At 53.1% G+C, this 19558-nt stretch overlaps 1 protein-coding gene across 1 annotated transcript in view; it reads left to right on the plus strand.

Annotated features, from left to right (window-relative positions):
* The window catches only part of IQGAP3 (IQ motif containing GTPase activating protein 3), a 39387-nt gene extending 20077 nt beyond the window's left edge, over positions 1-19310 (plus strand). Inside the window, exons 18-38 of the mRNA XM_070784780.1 lie at positions 42-181; positions 290-460; positions 3834-3917; positions 4082-4153; positions 4255-4324; positions 7131-7339; positions 8052-8204; positions 8498-8661; positions 8995-9219; positions 10069-10209; positions 11645-11729; positions 12156-12388; positions 12752-12884; positions 12986-13088; positions 13662-13788; positions 15029-15116; positions 15879-16091; positions 16537-16703; positions 16996-17097; positions 17508-17616; positions 18285-19310. Coding sequence (XP_070640881.1) covers positions 42-181; positions 290-460; positions 3834-3917; positions 4082-4153; positions 4255-4324; positions 7131-7339; positions 8052-8204; positions 8498-8661; positions 8995-9219; positions 10069-10209; positions 11645-11729; positions 12156-12388; positions 12752-12884; positions 12986-13088; positions 13662-13788; positions 15029-15116; positions 15879-16091; positions 16537-16703; positions 16996-17097; positions 17508-17616; positions 18285-18398 — 2903 coding nt within the window. The 3' untranslated portion in view covers positions 18399-19310. The remainder of the gene's footprint in view (positions 1-41; positions 182-289; positions 461-3833; positions 3918-4081; positions 4154-4254; positions 4325-7130; positions 7340-8051; positions 8205-8497; positions 8662-8994; positions 9220-10068; positions 10210-11644; positions 11730-12155; positions 12389-12751; positions 12885-12985; positions 13089-13661; positions 13789-15028; positions 15117-15878; positions 16092-16536; positions 16704-16995; positions 17098-17507; positions 17617-18284) is intronic.
* The last annotated feature ends 248 nt before the right edge of the window (positions 19311-19558 follow it).

Raw genomic sequence — 19558 nt, forward strand, 5'->3', positions numbered from 1 at the left:
ACCACCTCTGAGCCTTCTTTGCCTATTTGGCTTCTGCTTAGGAGATACAGCACTCTGGGTTCAACATGCCATGAAGGATGGCACTGCCTACTACTTTCACCTGCAGACCTTCCAGGGGACCTGGGAGCGACCCCCTGGCTGCCACCTCAACACCTCCCACCTAACTTGGAAGGAGATCCAGGTTGGTGGAGCCCCTGTGAGAGAGGGGGCTCGTGGTTGGGAGGTTTCCTGTGGGAGAGGCTCCCACCCACCAGGACACCACAGGCCCTCTCTTCTTCCACTTCTGCAGTCAGCTGTCACCAAGGTCACCACTGCCCATGACCGCCAGCAGCTCTGGAAGGCCAACGTGGGCTTCATCATCCGGCTCCAGGCCCGCCTCCGCGGCTTCCTGGTCCGGCAGAAGTTTGCGAAACATTCCCACTTTCTGAGGACCTGGCTTCCAGCAGTTGTCAAGATCCAGGTAGCGGACTCTGCCCTTCTGAGGTGGCACAGCTGGGCTTCCCTGAAGTTCAGAGGTTCCTCCTGCTGCTTCTTTGCTGAGTGGAGTTGGGGAGATCTTTTGGCCTCTGTGCAGTAGTAGTAAGGGATGGATGCTGGAGCCCAGACTCCTTGGGTTTGAATCCCCTCTCCACCATGTTAACTAATTACTCACTCTCTCCCAGTTTCCTCATCTGAAAACTAGTCATCTGAAAGTTGTAGCACCCCTCTTTAGGGTGTTATGAGGTGATATCTAAAGTACATTTAAACAGTACCTGGCAGATAGGCAAGAACACAGGCAAATGCTAGTTACTGTTGTCCTCATCATCACCATCCAGAGGGTATGAGAGCTGCTTTTTAGCTTCCCCACAGAGAGAGCGGAACAAGATTTAGCATGACATCAGGGTTTAGACACCAGGAGGACTAGAAAGGAGTAGTGAAGAGGTGGTAGTGGTGATTGTTAAACAGAAAAGGGATGGAATCCCTTGGGGAAAGAACTTCTACCTTTCTCTCCAGCCAGCCCTTTCCATTTTTATTCTTCCACCCTTTGGGTGGTTCAGTGTGGCCTCTGAGACCGACCCATAAGTCACTCAGGCACGAGGCGTTGGGCTGAGGTGCTTTCCAAGCCAGGAACAGTGGGAGCTGAGCAAACAGAGGCCTCCTCAGGCAGACATGCTCTGGAGGGTCTCATGGCAAGGTGGGCAGTGTAAAGAGACTTTATTTAATGAACACCTCCAAATGCCCAGTATCTGCAAAGGATACCACTTGGCACTGGGCAAGGGTGAGAGATGGTGTGTGAGACACAGATGCGTGCTCACGTGTCTTCCATTGCAGGAACTGGAATACAGTGGGTGTTAGATGTTGTGATAGTGGGGACACACAAATAATAGCAGAGAACCCTGAGGGAGCCAGAGGCACAGAGACGGGCAAATGCCCTCGATGGTGATATGGAATACGTGGTCACTGAGCGTGCAGGCTTTAGGTCCTGAGGCTGCAGTTTGCGTTTTGGTCCTGTTACTTATGGGCGCCTACCGAGCCCTTGCCAGCCCTCGGTTTCCTTATTCATATGGTGCTTGCCTCATGCTGGTTGTGAGGGTAAAGCAGGAAAATTACATGTAGCACTTAGTGTGGGGACATGCTCTATTGGTGAAAGCCGTTATGAGATGTTAAATTTGGGGGCATTGATCCCAGAACTCAGAACCTTAGCCATCAGCATTTAGTGTCTCAATCAATCCTCCTGAACACAGCCTGGAATTTCACACCAGCTAAGGAGCAGAGAAGCCACACCAACAGTGGGAGAGGGGACAGAGTCAGAAAGTGAGTTCACCACCCATCCTAGAGCTGTGCTGACTCTGGCCTGGGTCTGGGAGGCAGAGAAGGGAGAGGGGGTCGGAACCCCAGGCCACCTGCCCTCCAGCTAGGGAGAGTGAGAGTCAGAAACGAAGCAGCTTGGGTATCCTGAGAGCTCTAACCCTGGCCAGGACTCCAGTCAGGGTCAAAATTCTCACCAATCCAGACTGAGAGGCTTTCTCTCTTGAAGGAGAAGCCATGTGGGGATGGGTGGGTGGTAAAAGCAGAGAGGAGACCCCTCCGCCTTTTCCTATAACAACTAACAGTGTGTCAGGCAGTACCTGGAGTGGGAGGGGAAGGGGTGCTGAGAAGGGACATAGACTTGGGGCTCCCTGGCCTCTAGGCTCCAAAATAGACAGCTGGTACCATGGGACCAAGCTGCCTGTTTTATATCTTTCCCAACAGAAGGACGGTGTGAGTCTTAGGTGGAAAGCCTGCCCAGGAGAGTTGGCTTTAGGAAAGGCTGGAAGAGCAGTTGGCTGAAAGGGGGTGCTCTTTTAAAAAATGTTTTGGCTGTGCCATGTGGCATCTGGGATCTTTGTTCCTCGACCAGAGATTGAACACATACCCCCTGCACTGGAAGCACAGAGTCTTAACCACGGGACCACCAGGGAAGTCCCTGAAAGTCAATGCACTTAACACACTAAACCATGACATCTTCAGCGGCAGAGTGTCCTCCAGGGTCTGAGTGCCCAGGAGAAGTTTAATATGTGCCCTAAAAGACAGGTATCAGTAGGTAGAGATAGGGCTGGGGTAAGGGCATAGAAAGACAAAGGTTCGGGGCAGCAGATCATAAAGCATGTTTGAAAGAAAGTGAAATGTCTGAGGTGGCTAGACTTCTTAAGGATGTAGGAACCAGTAGACAGTCAGACAGGAGTGTGGGATCAGATGGTTGAGATGTCCTGGAAACTGGGGCTATGAGAAGCATGATCCAAGTAGTGTTTTAGGAAAATTCACACAAGCTTGGGGTGAAGGGGGAAAGGCCCACAGGAAGGACACCAAAACAGAAGGGAGTCATGGGATTTGTGTCTTAGAGACCAAAGCGGGTGTGATTATTAAGGAGAGGGTCATTTAGACACCTTTGCAGCAGACTAGTCAGCGAGGAAAGGCCATCAGCCTGACAGCTGAATTACTAGGGACCTTGGAGGGAAGATTTGCTCAGAGCTGAGGTTCAGAGCTAAGTGGTAGAGTTGTAAAGAGAAGTGTGAGTTATGAGAACATAAATGACCCGCTGCCCAGAGGGCCGTTGGCAGAGATGGTGGGCACACAGCTCTGTGCCTGCACACACCTTCCAGCCATTGCACCATGCACGTCTCCAGACTTTGGATTGTGTGATGGTGTGTGGGTAGTTTTTTTTTTAATATGTATCTGTTTGGCTACATTGGATCTTAATTGCAGCACGCAGGATCTTCGCTGTGTCACGCAAGGTCTTTCATTGCGGATCACAGACTCTCCAGTTGTAGCACGAAGGCTTAGTTGCTCCATGGCATGTGAGATGTTAGTTGCCTGACCAGGGATCAAACCCACATTCCCTGCATTCCAAGGCAAATTCTTAACTACTGGACTACCAGGGAAGTCCTGGGTAGTGGTTTTATGGGTGGATGAGTATGTTGTAGGGGATATGGTACATGCTGTGGTGAAGTCGGTAAGTGTATGCTTTACTAATATCTTTTAAGCTTGTGTCTTAACTCTTGTTTCTGTGAGGAGGTGTTGGTTATAAATGTATGTTTGATTGCATAGTGCATGCGTCAGAGTTTGTGTGCGTGAGTATGTGTTTGCTGGGTCCAGGGAGTGTGGCAGAGGGCCTGAGTGGCTACATGCAGATGTTTTGTCTTCCCCATGAAGTTGGCAGTTCTTTGAGGACAGAGCCAAATTTGCCTCTCCACTCTCCTTTCCTGCCTCCCCACCACCCTTTTCTGGAGAGTCCAGAACGAAGCTTTTCCCACAAGCTTTTCAGGGCCATCGGGACCAGCTGGGGTCATCTTTCTCCCCCTTCTGATCTGCAGGCTCATTGGCGTGGTTACAGACAGCGCAAGATTTACCTGAAACGGTTGCAGTATTTAAAAGCGAACACAAATGCCGTAATCAAGGTAGCTCCCATGATTTGGGTGGGTTTCTGGCTCTCTTAAAGGACCCTCTGAAAGCCATTTGTAGTCTTCTCACCTCCCATGACCTCTGGAGAGGGCTGAATTGGCCTGGGTCTAAGGGTGGGCCCTGAGCCTGGAGCTCTGAGTCAGTCTGTCTCTGCCCCCAGATCCAGGCTTGGGCCCGGATGTGGGCAGCTCGGAGGCGATACCGGAAGCGTCTGGGCTACTTCCAGAAGAATGTGAGTGTCATTCTGCTTCCCTTGTCCCCATACCCCACCTTTATACATGAGACCAGGGCAGGGGCCACCAACAGTCCTTTTTCCATCTGCATTCATGACAGGTTAACTCCATTGTGAAGATCCAGGCATTTTTCCGAGCCAGAAAAGCCCGGGATGACTACAGGATGTTAGGTAAAGTGCCTGGTTTCCCTCCTCTGTCTGTGCAAGTGACTGTCCTTGTGAGCTTCCTGGCTTTCAACAGTGAACGAGGCAGAAAGCCATACCACCCCGTAAACAGGGGCCTTGGAGAAGTGGTCTGACCTTCCTGAGCCTTTCTCTCACCAACAGCTAATGCCTACAACCTTGAGCATGCACCATAGGACCCAAAGTGGGCTGAGGAGTGAGGAGGTGTGCTCCTGCCTTTGCCAATCCGCCAGTTTGGTGGGAATGATAGGAGTCCCCTGAGAGTCAGGCAGGTCTAGGTATCCCTCCTGGAGCCACACAGCAGGTTAGGGGAAGGTACTAGTGCAGGAATGTGGGACAGGGCTGGTGACAAAAGCCCCCCGCCCCACCCCAGCAACAGATAACCTCATCACAGGAAAAGTCCCTCAAACCAGCTACTGTCTGTACCAGGCTTTGATTTTCTTCCTCTTACTATGACACAAGTTAAAAAAGCAAAAAAAAAAAAAAAGAGAGAGAGAGAGAGAAGGGGAAAGGGAAGGAAAAAGGGAAGGAAAGGCTCTTTTCCCTACAGTTCCAGCCTTCCCCCTCTTTGCCCTCTTCCCTGACCCATGACTCTAACCCCATTAGTGGCCCAACCCACAGGAAGGCAGACCTGGAGTCCTTTCTGCGGTCCTGGGGAACTTGAGGGGGTTCCATCTTCCTGCCCCATGTTTCCCAATAGTTGAACATCTCCCTAAAGGCTTACAGAGGTCCTTCAGAGCCCTCTTGATTCCTGTGTTAAAGCCCAGAAACCCAGCCTTGGAAGTCTGCCTCCTTTTGGTGAAGTGGACTAGTGGTCCATCTCCAGGTTGGCCCAGCCCTGGGTTTCCTGAAGAGGTGGGCCCCTTTCCTTCCTGGGCCCGAGACCACGCTTCTGGGCTTCAAGGTTGAGTACAGTGTCCAGGAATCGTCTCCTTCACCTCTTCAGTCCCTCTTCCTACCCTGTCCTGTGGCAGGGGTGCCCCTGCCCCTCTCTGACCAGAGAAACTCAGCCCATTTGCTTCTGGGCAACTAGCTGCTTTTCCCTCCTTACCTCTCCCCAGCTTGGCCATTTCTGTTTTCTTTCTTGCTGTTACATTAACACCAGTGCCCTGGGGCATCCTTTATCTTCTTTTTCTTCCTTAGTTTATAGTTTTTTTCTGGAAGAATTTGTTTTTTCCCTGGTGTGTCTCCCAACTTCATTAGTCCCACTCCACGTAGGGAACTGCCACTTACTAGCCATGTGGCCCTAGGCAAGTTGCTGAATTTCTTTATTGCCTCCACCTTCTCACTTATAAAATGGAGATAAGGATCAGGTCGAGTTGTTGTGAGGATCAAATGAGTTAAGTGCTGGATCTTGTTGAATCCAAGATGCCATCAGTTGTCTTTGGTTCCATGACTCTTCACTCCTCAAAGATCTGTCCTCTAATTGTGCAGTAGCCAAATTAGTTTATTAAACCTTGTGATCTTATCACTCTCCTTCTTAAAACATGTCAGGATGCCTCACCGCCCTGGGGATAAAGTCCAGCCTCCTAAGTGCAGCTTCTGAAACTCTCCGACCCAGCCTCTCCTGCAGCTCTGGCCTCACTAGCCCCCGCCCTGTCCACCCCCCCCACCTGCACCCTCCACTCCATGCTCCAGACACGGCCTTTGGTGGCACACTTTTACTTCCCCAAAGGCCCCCATGCTTGCCCCTCTCAGAGCACTAAACCATACTGTAGTGAGTTGTTTAATTGTCTGCTTCCTTTACTGAATAGCCTTTAAGGACCAGGCCTAGTTTTGTTCATCTTCCATAACTGACCCTTTTATTTCTTACTAGCTGTGTAGCCTAGGGCAAGTTACTTACTTTCTCTGTGCCTGAGTGATCTCATCAGTAAGTTACAGTGTATAAAGTATGTAAAGCACTTAGAGCAGTTTCTGTTCCATAGTGAAAATTATATGTCTTCAGTTCAGTCAGTTCAGTTCAGCCGCTCAGTCATGTCCAATTCTTTGCGACTCCCATGGACTGCAGCACGCCAGGCCTCCCAGTCCATCACCAACTCCCAGAGTTTACCCAAACTCATGTCCATTGAGTTGGTGACGCCATCCAACTATCTCATCCTCTGTCATCCTCTTCTCCTCCTGCCTTCAGTCTTTCCCAGCATCAGAATCTTTTCCAATGAGTCAGTTCTTTTCATCAGGGGGCCAAAGTATTGGAATTTCAGCTTCAGCATCAGTCCTTCCAATAAATATTCAGGATATTTCTTGTTATTCCCTGTAGCTCAGCCCTGAGACTCTTCTTTGCTCAAATGCTCATTCCAAAAGAGATTCAAGGAGAATCCATCTAGCTCTGATCTCCCTATATTATAAAACCCATTGTTGTATGAGGGTCAGGCAGGGCCGCGTGGAGGCTGTTAGGTGGAAGTAGACTCGGGATGAAGGATGAGTAAGTCGACCTGGCACGAGGTGGGAATGAATCAGAATGGGGGGGCCCTAGGGGATCATCAGAAGCTGCTAGGGCTCTGACTTTAGGGCGGGATGACACTGAGATAGGCCCAGGTTAGGGGGAACACAGGCAGAGGAAAGCAGCTTTTGTGTCATCCCTGGTTATAAGACAAGGAGTTCAGAGACAGGACTGGCTGGGAGGCTGCCCACTGCCCTCCAGCTGCAGGCAGAACCATTAGAAAAGAACTGGAGTTGGGTACCTGCTGGCTTCAAGCAACATGGACACTGAGGGTGGGGTTACTGGGGAAGAGGGCGGCGAGGAGGTGTCTGGTGAGGACATGTCTAATCCTGGCACCTCATCTCTTCCTGCCAGTCCACACACCCCACCCCCCACTCAGTGTGGTACGCAGATTTGTCCACCTCTTGAATCAAAGCCAGGAGGACTTCTTGGCTGAGGCAGAGCTGCTGAAGCTCCAGGAGGAGGTGGTCAGGAAGATCCGGTCCAATCAGCAGCTGGAACAGGACCTCAATCTCATGGATATTAAGATTGGCCTGCTGGTGAAGAATCGAATTACCCTGCAGGTGAGGGGCCCACCCGAAATCTAGCTAGTGGCCTCTGGAGAGGTGATGCTGGCCATTCTCTGGTTGCTAATCAGATATTTTCTAAATATCTAGATTTTATCATCTGGTTCAGTTCCTTGTTCCAGCAGTCCTCTGCCCTTCTAGTCATTTGTTGGGGGCACATGACATAATGGAAAGAGCACTGGACATAAAACTGTAATGCCCGGCTCTGCTGACTCCTAGTGATGGAGGTTAAACAACCAACTGGAGGCTGGTTGTTTAACTTCTCAGTCTGTTTCCTCATTAGTAAAGTGGGAATAATGAGAGTGCTCACCAGGGCAGATGTGAAAATAGATATGAGAGCTCCTTAACCTGTCAGTTACCATACATATATGCTGTGATGAGGCAGAAGTGATGCAGCAGTATCTCCACCTCAACTCTGTACAACAGGCTAATGAGAAGTCAGAGCAGAAATGGACAGACCTGGCGCCTCAGTCCCGCAACCCAGCTCTCTTTGGAGACTCACCTGGTGAGAGCAGAGGTGCCAGGTGGAGTCTCAGGACAGCAGGAGGCCCTTCCTCATCCTAGAACCATTTGTCTCCCCCTGGCTCATGGCTTGAATACCTTGCACAGCAGAAAGCCCAGGCTCTTCAAAGCACTGACTCTAGACCATATGTTCTGTGCTCTGTGCTGGCCTGGATGGGTTGTATCACCTGCTCTCCTGTCCCGGCAGGAAGTGGTCTCCCACTGCAAGAAGCTGACCAAGAAGAATAAGGAACAGCTGTCGGATATGATGGTTCTGGATAAGCAGAAGGGATTAAAGTCTCTGAGCAAAGAGAAACGGCAGAAGCTAGAAGCTTACCAACACCTCTTCTACCTGCTCCAGGTGAGCAGAGGGCTTTGGGAGGAGACATCTCTATTCTCTCCTGAGGGCCTGGGACCTGAGGCCTTCATGTCTAAGCCCTCACCTGCGTACCAGGAGTCCTTTCCTGCCATCCTAACATCTTGTACCCAGGGAAAGAGACTGCCTCCTTTCATTTGTCTGGAATGTTCCTAGGACCCTTGAGAAAGTATAGCAGTGCTCTCTATTCCTAGTTCCAGTCAGCAAAGCCTTTCTTTATCTGATCACTAGTCCTTGAGGTACATTATCAGCCATTCCTATCTCCCCATTGCTTTCAGACTCAACCCAGCTACCTGGCCAAGCTGATCTTTCAGATGCCTCAGAACAAAACCACCAAATTCATGGAGTCAGTGATTTTCAGTCTGTACAACTATGCCTCCAACAGCCGAGAGGCCTATCTCTTGCTCCAGCTGTTCAAGGCAGCACTCCAGGAGGAGATCAAGTAGGTTTTCCAGAAGCAAAAAGAATGGGAAGAGAAGGGGTTAAAAAATGCCACTGTTGGCTCCTTCACAAGGTGACAATTTATTGAGGTTTGAAGGTAGAAATGGACTCAGAAGACCTCTTTTTTCTGCCTCCCAGGGAGGCAGGGCATCTCTTGGGACAGCCTGGGGGGAGGACATGTGCTGACATGTTAACATCACAGCTGAGACAGACCTAGCAGGACTGTCCTTAAGAGGAGGGATGCCAGCACAGGCTTTAAAGAAAATCTCAAAAGGAAAAGCAGCTCTTCTATACCAAGGCAGGAGACCAGCTTCAATAACCTCCTAATCCACAGGTCAAAGGTGGAGCAGCCCCAGGATATGGTGACAGGCAACCCGACTGTGGTGAGGCTGGTGGTGAGATTCTATCGGAACGGACGGGGGCAGAGTGCCCTCCGGGAGATCCTGGGCAAGGTGATCCAGGACGTGCTGGAGGACAAGATGCTCAGTGTCCACACAGACCCTGTCCACCTCTACAAGAGCTGGATCAACCAGACTGAGGCCCAGACAGGGCAGCGCAGGTGGGCAGATGGGCAGAGGGAGAGCTCTCTTTGATCAGCTTGGTCTTGGGCCTCACTGGGGAAGCTTGAGTGCGCTTTGAAGGTGGCATATAAATGAGCTTGCTGATTTATGTAAATATGACACCAGCCCTATAGGATGAAATAAGGTAGCCTTTTAGACCCCCTCTGGTAATTAACATGGAACTGATGTAAATGACACCGGACCTGGTGCGCTTAACATAGAGTGAGCCCAGATGAATATGCAAATGTGTATAATTGCTGTGTCAGTGCTTGCAAATGATTTGTCAGATATACTGGGAGTTGGGATCGGACTCCTTATTGATAGGCATATAGCTGAATATTCAGATTTATAGATGAATAGGCAAATGAGGTAGTGGAAGAAATACATTGGCCTTCTAGATTGGAGGCATTAACTGAGGTGCATAGGTACTAGGGAGATGGAGCCACAGAGGAGAGTAGGCAGTGCTAGTGGCTTCTCTGGATGGCGCACAGGCATCCAGGTGGGGGGACGGCAAGGCCCTGGCCCAGCCTTCAGCATCCCCACAACTACCAGAGACTTGCAGGGCAGCCCTGGTCTCCTCTGGTTCCCCCTGGGATCTTTCCACAGACCCCAGGCCCTCTATTTCCTCCTACACTCTTCCACCTCCCCATAGGTGCTTCATCTCTTCTTCCACCCACATCACTCTAGTCCTCTCTGAGTCCTTTCTCTTATTCTGGCCTAAACCCTGGGCTGCCCTCAGCATGTATGTATGAGATCTTGTAGTGAGATAAGTTTAAGGGGTGGAGCCTCAGGGAGGGGAGGCCTTGGGAGGGGTTTCTGGCTGATAGTTTGTCTCTCTCTGCCCACAGCCACCTCCCCTATGATGTCACCCCAGAGCAGGCTTTGAGCCACCCTGAAGTCCAAAGACGGCTGGACATCTCCCTCCGCAACCTCCTCACCGTGACTGATAAGTTTCTTGCAGCCATCATGTCATCTGTGGACCAAATTCCGTATGTGCAACAGCCTAGGCATGGATCTCCGGAGGGCTCGGGCATGGTGGGGAGAGCAGAGCAGTCCTGAAGGGTGGCAGGAAGGAAGGGAAACTGGGCTGGGGGTGCTCACGGGCTTCCAAGAGGTGGGTGGAGAAGGTGTGAAGCCCCTGCTAGAGACTTGTGCGGGATTATAGCACACACGGATCTAGTGGGCAGTCAAGACATCCCTGGGCCAGAGAAAGTTACCTCAAGTGATTATGGGGACATATGATTGTCTGAATGTAAGTGGTGGAAAATATAAAATTCTTCAGTCTATAAAGTCAAAAATAAGAAAACTTCACACCAGTAAAGCACATTATAAAAGTCTTTTCCTTTCTTAAAATTTAGTCAATAATTATTTTCTGAAAAGCAAATGATTGAAAATATTGACAAGGTGGGTCTCCTCTAGATCTTCACTCATCCAACCAGCCTTCCTGGTGCTCAGTGGTGCCCGGGGCAAGGTGGGGATGCGGGAGAGGGGAGCCCACAGAGCTCATGTCCCTGCTCCCCAGACCTGGAAGACTGGATTAAGGATTTACAGTTAGGATTCAGAAAAGATTGTCCTAGGACTGATAAAGGAAAGCACACAGTGAGCTGTGAACTTCTCTCCCTGGTACCCCAGGAGGAGGCAATAGCTTTTTAAAGTATTTAATTAAATTTTTAGGTGGCACATCCATAATAGGAATAATAATAATAAGGTCCCAGGGATCAAACCCAGGTCTCCCACCTTGCAGGCAGATTCTTTACCATCTGAGCCACCAGGGAGGCCGTTTGAATTGCACTCTACCATTACTTTCACAAAAATAATTTTACTTGATCCTCACAGAAGCCCTAGGAGATAGAGAGGGCAAGAATGAGCAGTCCCATTTTCCAGACCAGGAAACAAACTTGTAAGGGGAGTGCAATAGCCTGAGCTGACATCTCTGGTTAGTGGTGGATTCAGGACCAGATGCTTCTACTCCAGTTCATTGTCCTCCTGGGCCTGCCTCTAGCCCAGACCAGGCCCGCACAGATGCTCTGTGATAACAGAGCCTCCCGGGCTGTCCTGGGATGGGGTTCTGGCTGTAGGTGTCAGACACCTAACATACAGGCTCAAGGTGCTTCTGTGGGGAAGGCAGGATGGACACTGGGATCTGGGGTGTCCCCAGGAGAGACTAAAGGGGGCCAAAGAAGAGGCTCTGGAGACAGGCTGGAGGCTCCAGGAGAGCTGGCTGGGCCCTGGTCCTGGGTGCTGACACAAGGGCATGAGGGAGGGACAAGGCCCAGAGATGTTTGGAGGAAGCCGCAGGGAGCTGGCTGTGGGAAGTGGAGGGTCAGTTCTGGTGTGGCTATGCCCAGGGAAGGAGAGGCGGGCACTCAGGCCCTCGCGCTGGGATGGGGGTAGGGCCATAGTGCACCTATTGCCTGGCCCCAGGTACGGGATGCGATACGTGGCCAAGGTCCTGAAGACAACTCTGGCAGAGAAGTTCCCCGACGCCACAGAGAGCGAGATCCATAAGGCAAGTGTTGTCGCCCATCCCCACCCTGAGAGCTCTGCTTTGCCCTGATGGTGGCTGTGAACCCCCAGAATGAGACCAAAGCACCAAAAAAAAACACCTATGCTATAAAAAGCCAAGAAGGCGAATATTCTCCACCCCGTCAGTCAAGCCTGGCTCACCAGCAGGGCTCAGGTGGCAGGTGGGAAGGCATCCAGGACAGCAGTTCCCAGTACACAACCCTGGGCTTGTCAGGGCGGGTTCTAGTCCCAGCTATGGCTAACGTTTGCTGCGTGACCTGAGCAAGTTGCTGCTCTGCTCTGGGTCTGTTTTCTATACAAGGATGGGATTGACCCAGGGGCTCCTTCCAATCAGCTGAGCTGAGAGAACGGGGCTGGGGCTATGGAGGTGGGCCACAGGCGCTTCTACGACAGTCTCCTCTGCCCGCAGGTGGTGGGGAACCTCCTATACTACCGCTTCCTGAACCCGGCTGTGGTGGCCCCCGACGCCTTCGACATCGTGGCCCTGGCAGCAGGTGGCGCGCTGGCGGCCCCCCAGCGCCACGCCCTGGGGGCTGTGGCTCAGGTCCTGCAGCACGCTGCGGCCGGCAAGGCCTTCTCCAGGGAGAGCCAGCACCTGCGCGTCTTGAATGACTATCTGGAAGAGACGCACCTCAAGTTCAGGTCTTGGCCCCGGCTTCCTGTTCCTCTCTGTTTCCTTTTTCTCCTCCTCTTCCCATCTTCTTTTCACAGACCACTTCCTTTCACGCACAACTTACTTTCTCAAATCCGTGAGGGAGGGAGGCGGGGAGGATCGTTAGTGGGCTGGAGGATAGATTGTTGGAGGGACTCCCAGTGAAGAGGAGAGAGGGCTATAGAGGGAAGCTGGTTTGAGGGGGCCACTGGCAGAGGTGAGGCAGCGGACGGGGGCAGAGAGGCAGAGTTGGCTGAGCAGTCCCCGGCAAGGCGGGAGAAAGGCTGATGGACACAGAACGTGAGGGGCGTGCTGGACCACCCCACCCTTACATGCTTTCCCTCTGGAGCTAGGAGGTTCATCTGCCGAGCCTGCCAGGTGCTGGAGCCAGAGGAGCGTTTTGCAATGGATGAGTACTCGGACATGGTGGCTGTGGCCAAACCCATGGTGTACATCACCATGGGGGAGCTCGTCAACACGCACAGGGTGAGGGCCTGTGCAAGGTTGGGGCAATGGGTGGGTGGGCTGGCCCTGGAAGGAAGGCGTGGCTCAAACTCTGTGTCTCCTTTACTCCCCCCATCCTGCAGCTGTTGCTGGAACACCAGGACTGGATCGCCCCTGATCACCGAGACCCCCTGCACGAGCTCCTGGAGGACCTTGGGGAGCTGCCCACTGTCCCTGACCTCATCGGTGCGTGCCCTCCTTGACACTGGGGCGGGCGGTGGGGCCTGCAGGAGGGGCGGGTCGGCAGGTGAGCAGGGCCTTGGAACGTGCCCTCTCGAGTTTTTGTTCAGTCTGGGACATGTGCCAGGAGGCTGGCTACACACTCCCTCTTTCCCTCTGGTCCTGAGATGGACACAGACTGATGGAACCCTGTACCATCATATAAATGTGATGTTAAATCACATGAGATAGGACAGAGGGATAATGGCCTGTTTTGGGTCCCAAAATGCATCTCTGTTGAGGGTAGATTTCAAGAGCTGTGAAATGGAAGGAAGTTGGCTTCCAGAGGCAGAAGGGCAGGGCAGGGCGGGGGACAGATAGAAGAAAGCCAGGAAGAGCTCCTGGCCTAGAGAGGCACAGCCGCAAAGACACGAGGGTTAGCTATGCGGGTGACAGCCCTTCTGTTGGTGCTCAGGGCCTGAGGGTACAGGGTGGTCAGAGGGACAGAGTGGGAAGAGGCAGAGGGGCACGTGGAGCAGCATGTTCACCATGGCCCCATCTGTGCGTGTGCTAATCTCTCTCCTTCCTCACCTGCCTCAGGGGAGAATGTAGCTATGGATGGGAACGTGGATCTGAGCAAGCTAGAAGTGTCCCTGACTCTCACCAACAAGTTTGAAGGACTGGAGACAGACGCTGATGACACCAACAGCCAGAGCCTGCTCCTGAGGTGGGAGCACAGCCTTGGCCCCCTAGGACTCCCCGGGCCAGCAAGCTGGCTGCTCTGGAGTGGCCATCCCACCTTCCTCCCAGACTCTCTTACCCTCCAGAAGTTCTCCCCCAAGCCTAACTGGCCTTCCCCTTCCTGCGGCCTCAGCTGTTTTCCTTCTGGCGGCCTCAGCTTTTGGCTCCGCGTTGTGGCCGAAGGCAAAGGACTAGTTGGGACATTGGCAGCATGGTTATTTGCGTGTTGTTGTGCTGTCTACCAAGTGCTTGCTTTTTTTATTGTTTGTTTATTTATCTGGCTGTGCCAGATCTTAGCTGCACCATGCAAAATCTTCGTGGCATGTGGGATCTTTAGCTGTGGCGTGCGAGATCTAGTTCCCCGACCAGGGATTGAACCTGGTCCCCCTGCATTGGGAGCACAAAGTCTTAGCCACTGCACCATCAGGGAGGTCCCCCAAATGCTTTCTTACACTTCATTTAATGTAAGGGACAACCAATGAGGTAGATGATGGTTTCCCTGCCTTCCAGTGGAGGAAAGAAACTCAAGCTAAGTGACTTGCCTGAAGTCCCACAGCCAGGAGGTGAAGGAACTCGTGTTCTAATCAATCCCCTGGCCTTGTGAACCGTGGTCAGGAGATGGGTGTGGACCTCTTCATCCCCAAGTCTGCAAATGTGATGCAGGACCCCCAGCAGGCCTGGGCTGGTCATCTAGGCAAGAGAGGAGCCAGGTCACCACTTTGACCCCCCTGCCAACAAGACGGCCTCTCCACTCATCCATTCACTGAATAAACCAATGAGCTGGGTGTTCAGCTCTGTCTTGCCACGGAAGGCCTCACAGCGGGGCCAGGCTAGAGGCCAACACATGTCAGAGGACACCGAGAGGGAGGCAGGCATCGGGTGCTTGAGAGCTCAGAGGGGCCCCTGGATGGGAAAGCGTTTCACAGAGGAGGAACTGCATCCTTCAGCCAAAGGACCCAAAAGAAGGCCATCTGTGGGAGGCGCTGTAGGCAGAGGACACAGAGGCATAAGAGAGTACAGTGTGTTCAGACGTGGTGGTTCGGTGTCACAGGCCATCGGTCCCCCTGGGTCTTCCTCCTCGTTACGTCCTCTCTTTCCTTACCTCCAGCCATGCCGGGCAGCCATCATGCAGGGCAGGGCTACTTACTGGCAGCTCCCTCGCCAGCCCCAGTCCAGACCCTCCCCCGTCCTTCACCTCTTCCCCCATCGCTCCCCTCCTTCTGCAGCACCAAGCAGATGCTGGCTGACATCATGCAGTTCCACTCGGGAGACTCCCTCCAGGATATCCTATCCCTTTCAGCTTCCAGGGAGGAGGTGAGTGGCATCCTGGCTGCCAGGTCCTGTCTCGTCCACCCCACTCCAGCATGGCTGGCTCCTTTCCTGGGGCCCTGCCCACAGTCGGCTCCAAGCAGACACCTTGCTCACCAGTCATGCGAGCTCTGGAGGGCTGAGGCCTCTGCCCTTAACCCCAAGAGACCCTCAGGCTGCAGAGTCCTAAGACTGCAGCTCCTCCCTACTCTCCACTGAAACAAGAGTGAGTCCTGCAGGAAAACCAGTCCTGCTGCAGCCCTGCTGTCAGTGGGAGGGGGGGTCGGGGGTGCAGAGAGGCAGACTGGGCAGACTCCCTTGAAGAGCACCAAGGAGCTGGCGCTCAGCATAGGGAATGGGCCGCTTGAGGGCCTGAAGGCAGGAGAAGGTGGTTAAGTGTGGGAGGCCAGGGGCAAGCTGGACCAGCTGGATCACAGGCTTAGCCAGGGTCTTCCCAGAGCACAGGTGGGGACAGCCAGTATAGGCCTGACCCAAAACATGAGACAGAAGGAGGGAGATGCCCCCAGGTCCCCTGGAGCCATCACAAATCTCCACCGTTGGGGAGTCGCAGCCAGTGTCCACCGGACTTTTTATGCCGTCCTTCTGCTGGGTCTCCTGGGCCACTCGTCCTCTGTCCTGGCCCACAGGGCCCTTCAGTGTCTATGAAGTTGTACACTGTGATGTTCTTCACCACCCCTAGTGTGGGGACCCATGGATGGGGCAGCATGTCAGCACCCGCTAGACCCCTCTAGCCTCTCTGTCCCCCAGGAAGCAGCCCACAAGCGGCTGATGTGCCGACGCCAGGCCTGTGAAGCCCAGACCCCGGAGCCGCTGCGACGACACCGCTCACTGACGGCCCACTCCCTCCTGCCGCTGGCAGAGAAACAGCGGCGTGTCCTGCGGAACCTGCGCCGACTCGAGGGCCTGGGGTTGGTCAGTGCCAGGGATGGCTACCAGGGGCTGGTGGACGAACTGGCCAAGGTAATGGTCTGGAGGGAGGGAGAGATTGTATGTGTGTGTAAACATGTTCATAGTGTTGACACTTCAAGGGCAGGCCTCTCCCTGGGAAGTGCCCACCCAAGATTGTCACCAGCCAGGGGAAGGCCAAGCGACCTCCAAGGGCCCTTTTGAAGGAAAGGTCTCAAAATTAGTCAGGGAAGGGAGTATTCTTAAAATGCTCTTTTACTAAAAAGCAAGCTTTGATCCTGTTACTGCTCAGTAGGAGGGAGGCCCTGAAACATCCTTTGAGGGTTTGGGGTGGGGTCCTTGAGGTTGTTCGCCTCCTAGAGAAACTGCCTTGAAGTCTTCCTCTTCCGGCTTGTCCTGAAGATCCTCACAGTAAGTTGTTCTTGGGCCTGAGTCAGGCCCTGAGGCTCTCCTGCCAGGAAGGGTCGACTCACCCCTGCCTTGGTCCCCCCACCCCCAGGACATCCGCAACCAGCGCAAGCACCGGCAACGGAGGAAAGCAGAGCTGCTGAAGCTCCAGGCCACGCTCCAGGGCCTGAGCACTAAGACCACCTTTTATGAGGAGCAGGGCGACTACTACAGTCAGTACATCCGGGCCTGCCTGGACCACCTGGCCCCCAGCTCCAAGTAGGTGCTCCCTTCCTGCAGTCTGAAGGTGACCGGTGACCTCTCCTCTCACCCATGTCGACCTTTGCCCCACTGTTTACCAGCTTTGGAACAGACATCTTCCCCCAGCACAGCGTGGTCCCTTCCCGACACTGTCTTTGAGTCTCCCTCGTAAAGTCTTGGGCTCTAGTGTCTTCCACCAGTGAGAAGTCTTCCTCAGGCTCTAATTTCCTTCTACCAGCCACCAAGAGAATTAGTGTCTTTGGTGTTGAAGAGTTTGTTAAATGAACTGTCTGGGCCTTTTCTTCATCAGGAGTTCTGGGAAAGGGAAGAAGCAGGTATCTCTCCACTACACGGCTGCCCAGCTCCTGGAGAAGGGTGTCTTGGTGGAAATTGAAGATCTTCCCACCTCTCAGTATGTGTCTTTGGAGGGCAGAATGTCAGGCCCTAACCTGGGAGGCGGATGGGGGAACTCTGGGCTGGGCACTGGGTGGGAGGGAAGAAGCGTGGTCCCTGCCCTGAAGGAGCTGTTACGTTGGGGAAGACAGGCAGCTCCAGACAGAGAGCGAAGGGCAGTGGGCGTGGCCTGGCACAGTTCTAGACACCCCAAGGCACAGGATGCTGGGAAAGCATCCTGGAAGAGAAAACAGCCAGAGCAAAGGGCTGAGGTGTGCTGAGCAGAAGTAGAATCGGAAGGAGGAAAAGAGAGAAGGGGCGCAACACAAGGGAAGCCTGGCTCTGGGTGGTGCACAGTGCTGCCTGGGTTGAGCAGCCCTGCGTGGAAGAGTCAGGTGTGGCCCCTGTTTTGAATCCTATTCTTGATAGTTTCAGAAATGTGATCTTTGACATCACCCCTGGAGAGGAGGCGGGAAGGTTTGAAGTAAACGCCAAGTTCCTGGGTGTGGACATGGAACGGTTTCAGCTCCACTACCAGGTGAGGGGACACTCCCGTGAGCCCTCCAGATACCCGGCGGGCTTTAGGTGCTAGCCTGAAGACGGAAGGCCGGCCTGGCTTCCCTGGGCCTTGGACGGTATCAGCTTTGTTCCCTATCCAGTCTACATTGTCTGTTCCTGAAGACAAGAGTGATGGTCTGTGTAGTCCAAGCCTCCCCCGTGCCCTGACACAGACCTCACAGCCAAGCAACAGGAGAGTGGAGTGGGCTGGCGGTGTCAGAGCAGATTAATACTTGACGCCCTATCCCATGTCAGGGGCTTTACACATTACCTCATTTAATCCTCTCCAAAGCTCTCCAGCATTATGCCTGTTTTATAGGCTCTGAGGCTAAAAGGTTAAGAAGCTGGCCTAAGTCATAGGCCAGTGTTCAGGAAAGCAGTGATTTTAAATCCAAATCTTGCCGCTCTGCTACTTTGCCTTTTAAATGATTTCAAGCCCTGGCTCTGCTTGAGCTGATATTTGGTCAGGTCACTGCACCTGTCTCTTAGTCGTGGTTTCCTCATCCGTGAAGGGGGTTTCCATGCCCGCTTCGGCGGCCAGTGCCACTGGATGACTGTGGATGGCTCCAAGATGTTAGTGTTTTGTAGACTCTGTGGGCCACGGTGAGCCCCTCCAACTCTCCTCCCTGCCCCTTCCCTCCCTCCTAGGACCTCCTGCAGCTCCAGTACGAGGGTGTGGCTGTCATGAAACTCTTCAACAAGGCCAAGGTCAACGTCAACCTTCTCATTTTCCTTCTCAACAAGAAATTCTTGCGGAAGTGACTGAGGCAGGCGGTGCTCCCCAAGCCCTTCTTACCTCACTGGATGCTTTTCTGAACACTAACGCACTGCTCCACTTTCCTGCAGACACCCAGAACTCAGGCCCAGGCAAGGCTCAAGGAGTCTCGCCCTTTCCCCAGCTGGGAGGAGTCTGGCTCCCTGGCCCACAGGCAGGGTCTCTAATTGGCTTCAGTCTGGCCATGTGGCTTATAAGCCACAGAATCCCATGATTTTCTAGCCTGATGGGAAGGACTGAACTCAGGACCTGCCCTGCGAAGGCTACTGCTCTAGTGTCTGCTGCTGCCCTCCCTGTACGACAAACACTGTCCCAGCGGCCTGATTCCTGCTGCCTCCCTTCTCTCTGCAGGCCCAAGCCAGGGCTGGCTCCCTGTCCCACCCCACTTCAGCAGCAGCTTATGTTCTGTCCTGCTGAGGCCCAGGCCACTCTGCTGCAGCGACGCCTCCCACCCTCCCACCCCTGACCCTCACCCCCGGGTGGACAGCGCTTGTTAATGCCCACTCGGCCTTGTGACACACGGTGGCCTGGGCCAGATGACCCTCCATTAACCTCAAATCTCACTCTCTTGTTTACAGTCTGTTTTACATGTGGGTCACCAGGGTATTTATTCTCTCCTGTGCAACCTTAATCATGGTTTTTATTCTTTCTTCCTGAGCTCAGAGAAAGAGTTCCCATCTCCCTATTCAAATTAATACTCATGCCAATCTTTTATACCTTGTATATAAAGTCACCTTGGGTCCCTCGTGTTTAAAATCTCATTATTTCAGCCTCATACGGTACAAAAAGCAGTCTTTCCCTTTTCTCTCTCACCCAACAGGATTCTTGCATCTGAGAGCTAACTTCCTGTCCTTGTGGCCCCTCTGATTTCACTTTAATATAAACAGCTGTTACCTCTGCATCTGTTGTTAACGCCTTATTTCATCTCCTGCAGAGCAGGCCCCTGAGTTCTGGGATAAATCCGCCCTGGTGAGCGGGGGAGTCTTTCCTGCAGCGCCCCCCTCACCTTTCTGCAGGCGTCTGCTGTGGACCCTGCCTACCTGAGCTCATTGGTTCTTAATGAGATGTGGTGTTTATTCCTCTCTTCCCTCCCCCAGGGGACAGAAAGGAGGAAGAAATGCTTAGATTTCGATTCCATTTTTATTGG

This window comes from Bos indicus, chromosome 3 (assembly GCF_029378745.1).
Source record: "Bos indicus isolate NIAB-ARS_2022 breed Sahiwal x Tharparkar chromosome 3, NIAB-ARS_B.indTharparkar_mat_pri_1.0, whole genome shotgun sequence".
Lineage (NCBI taxonomy): Eukaryota > Metazoa > Chordata > Mammalia > Artiodactyla > Bovidae > Bos > Bos indicus.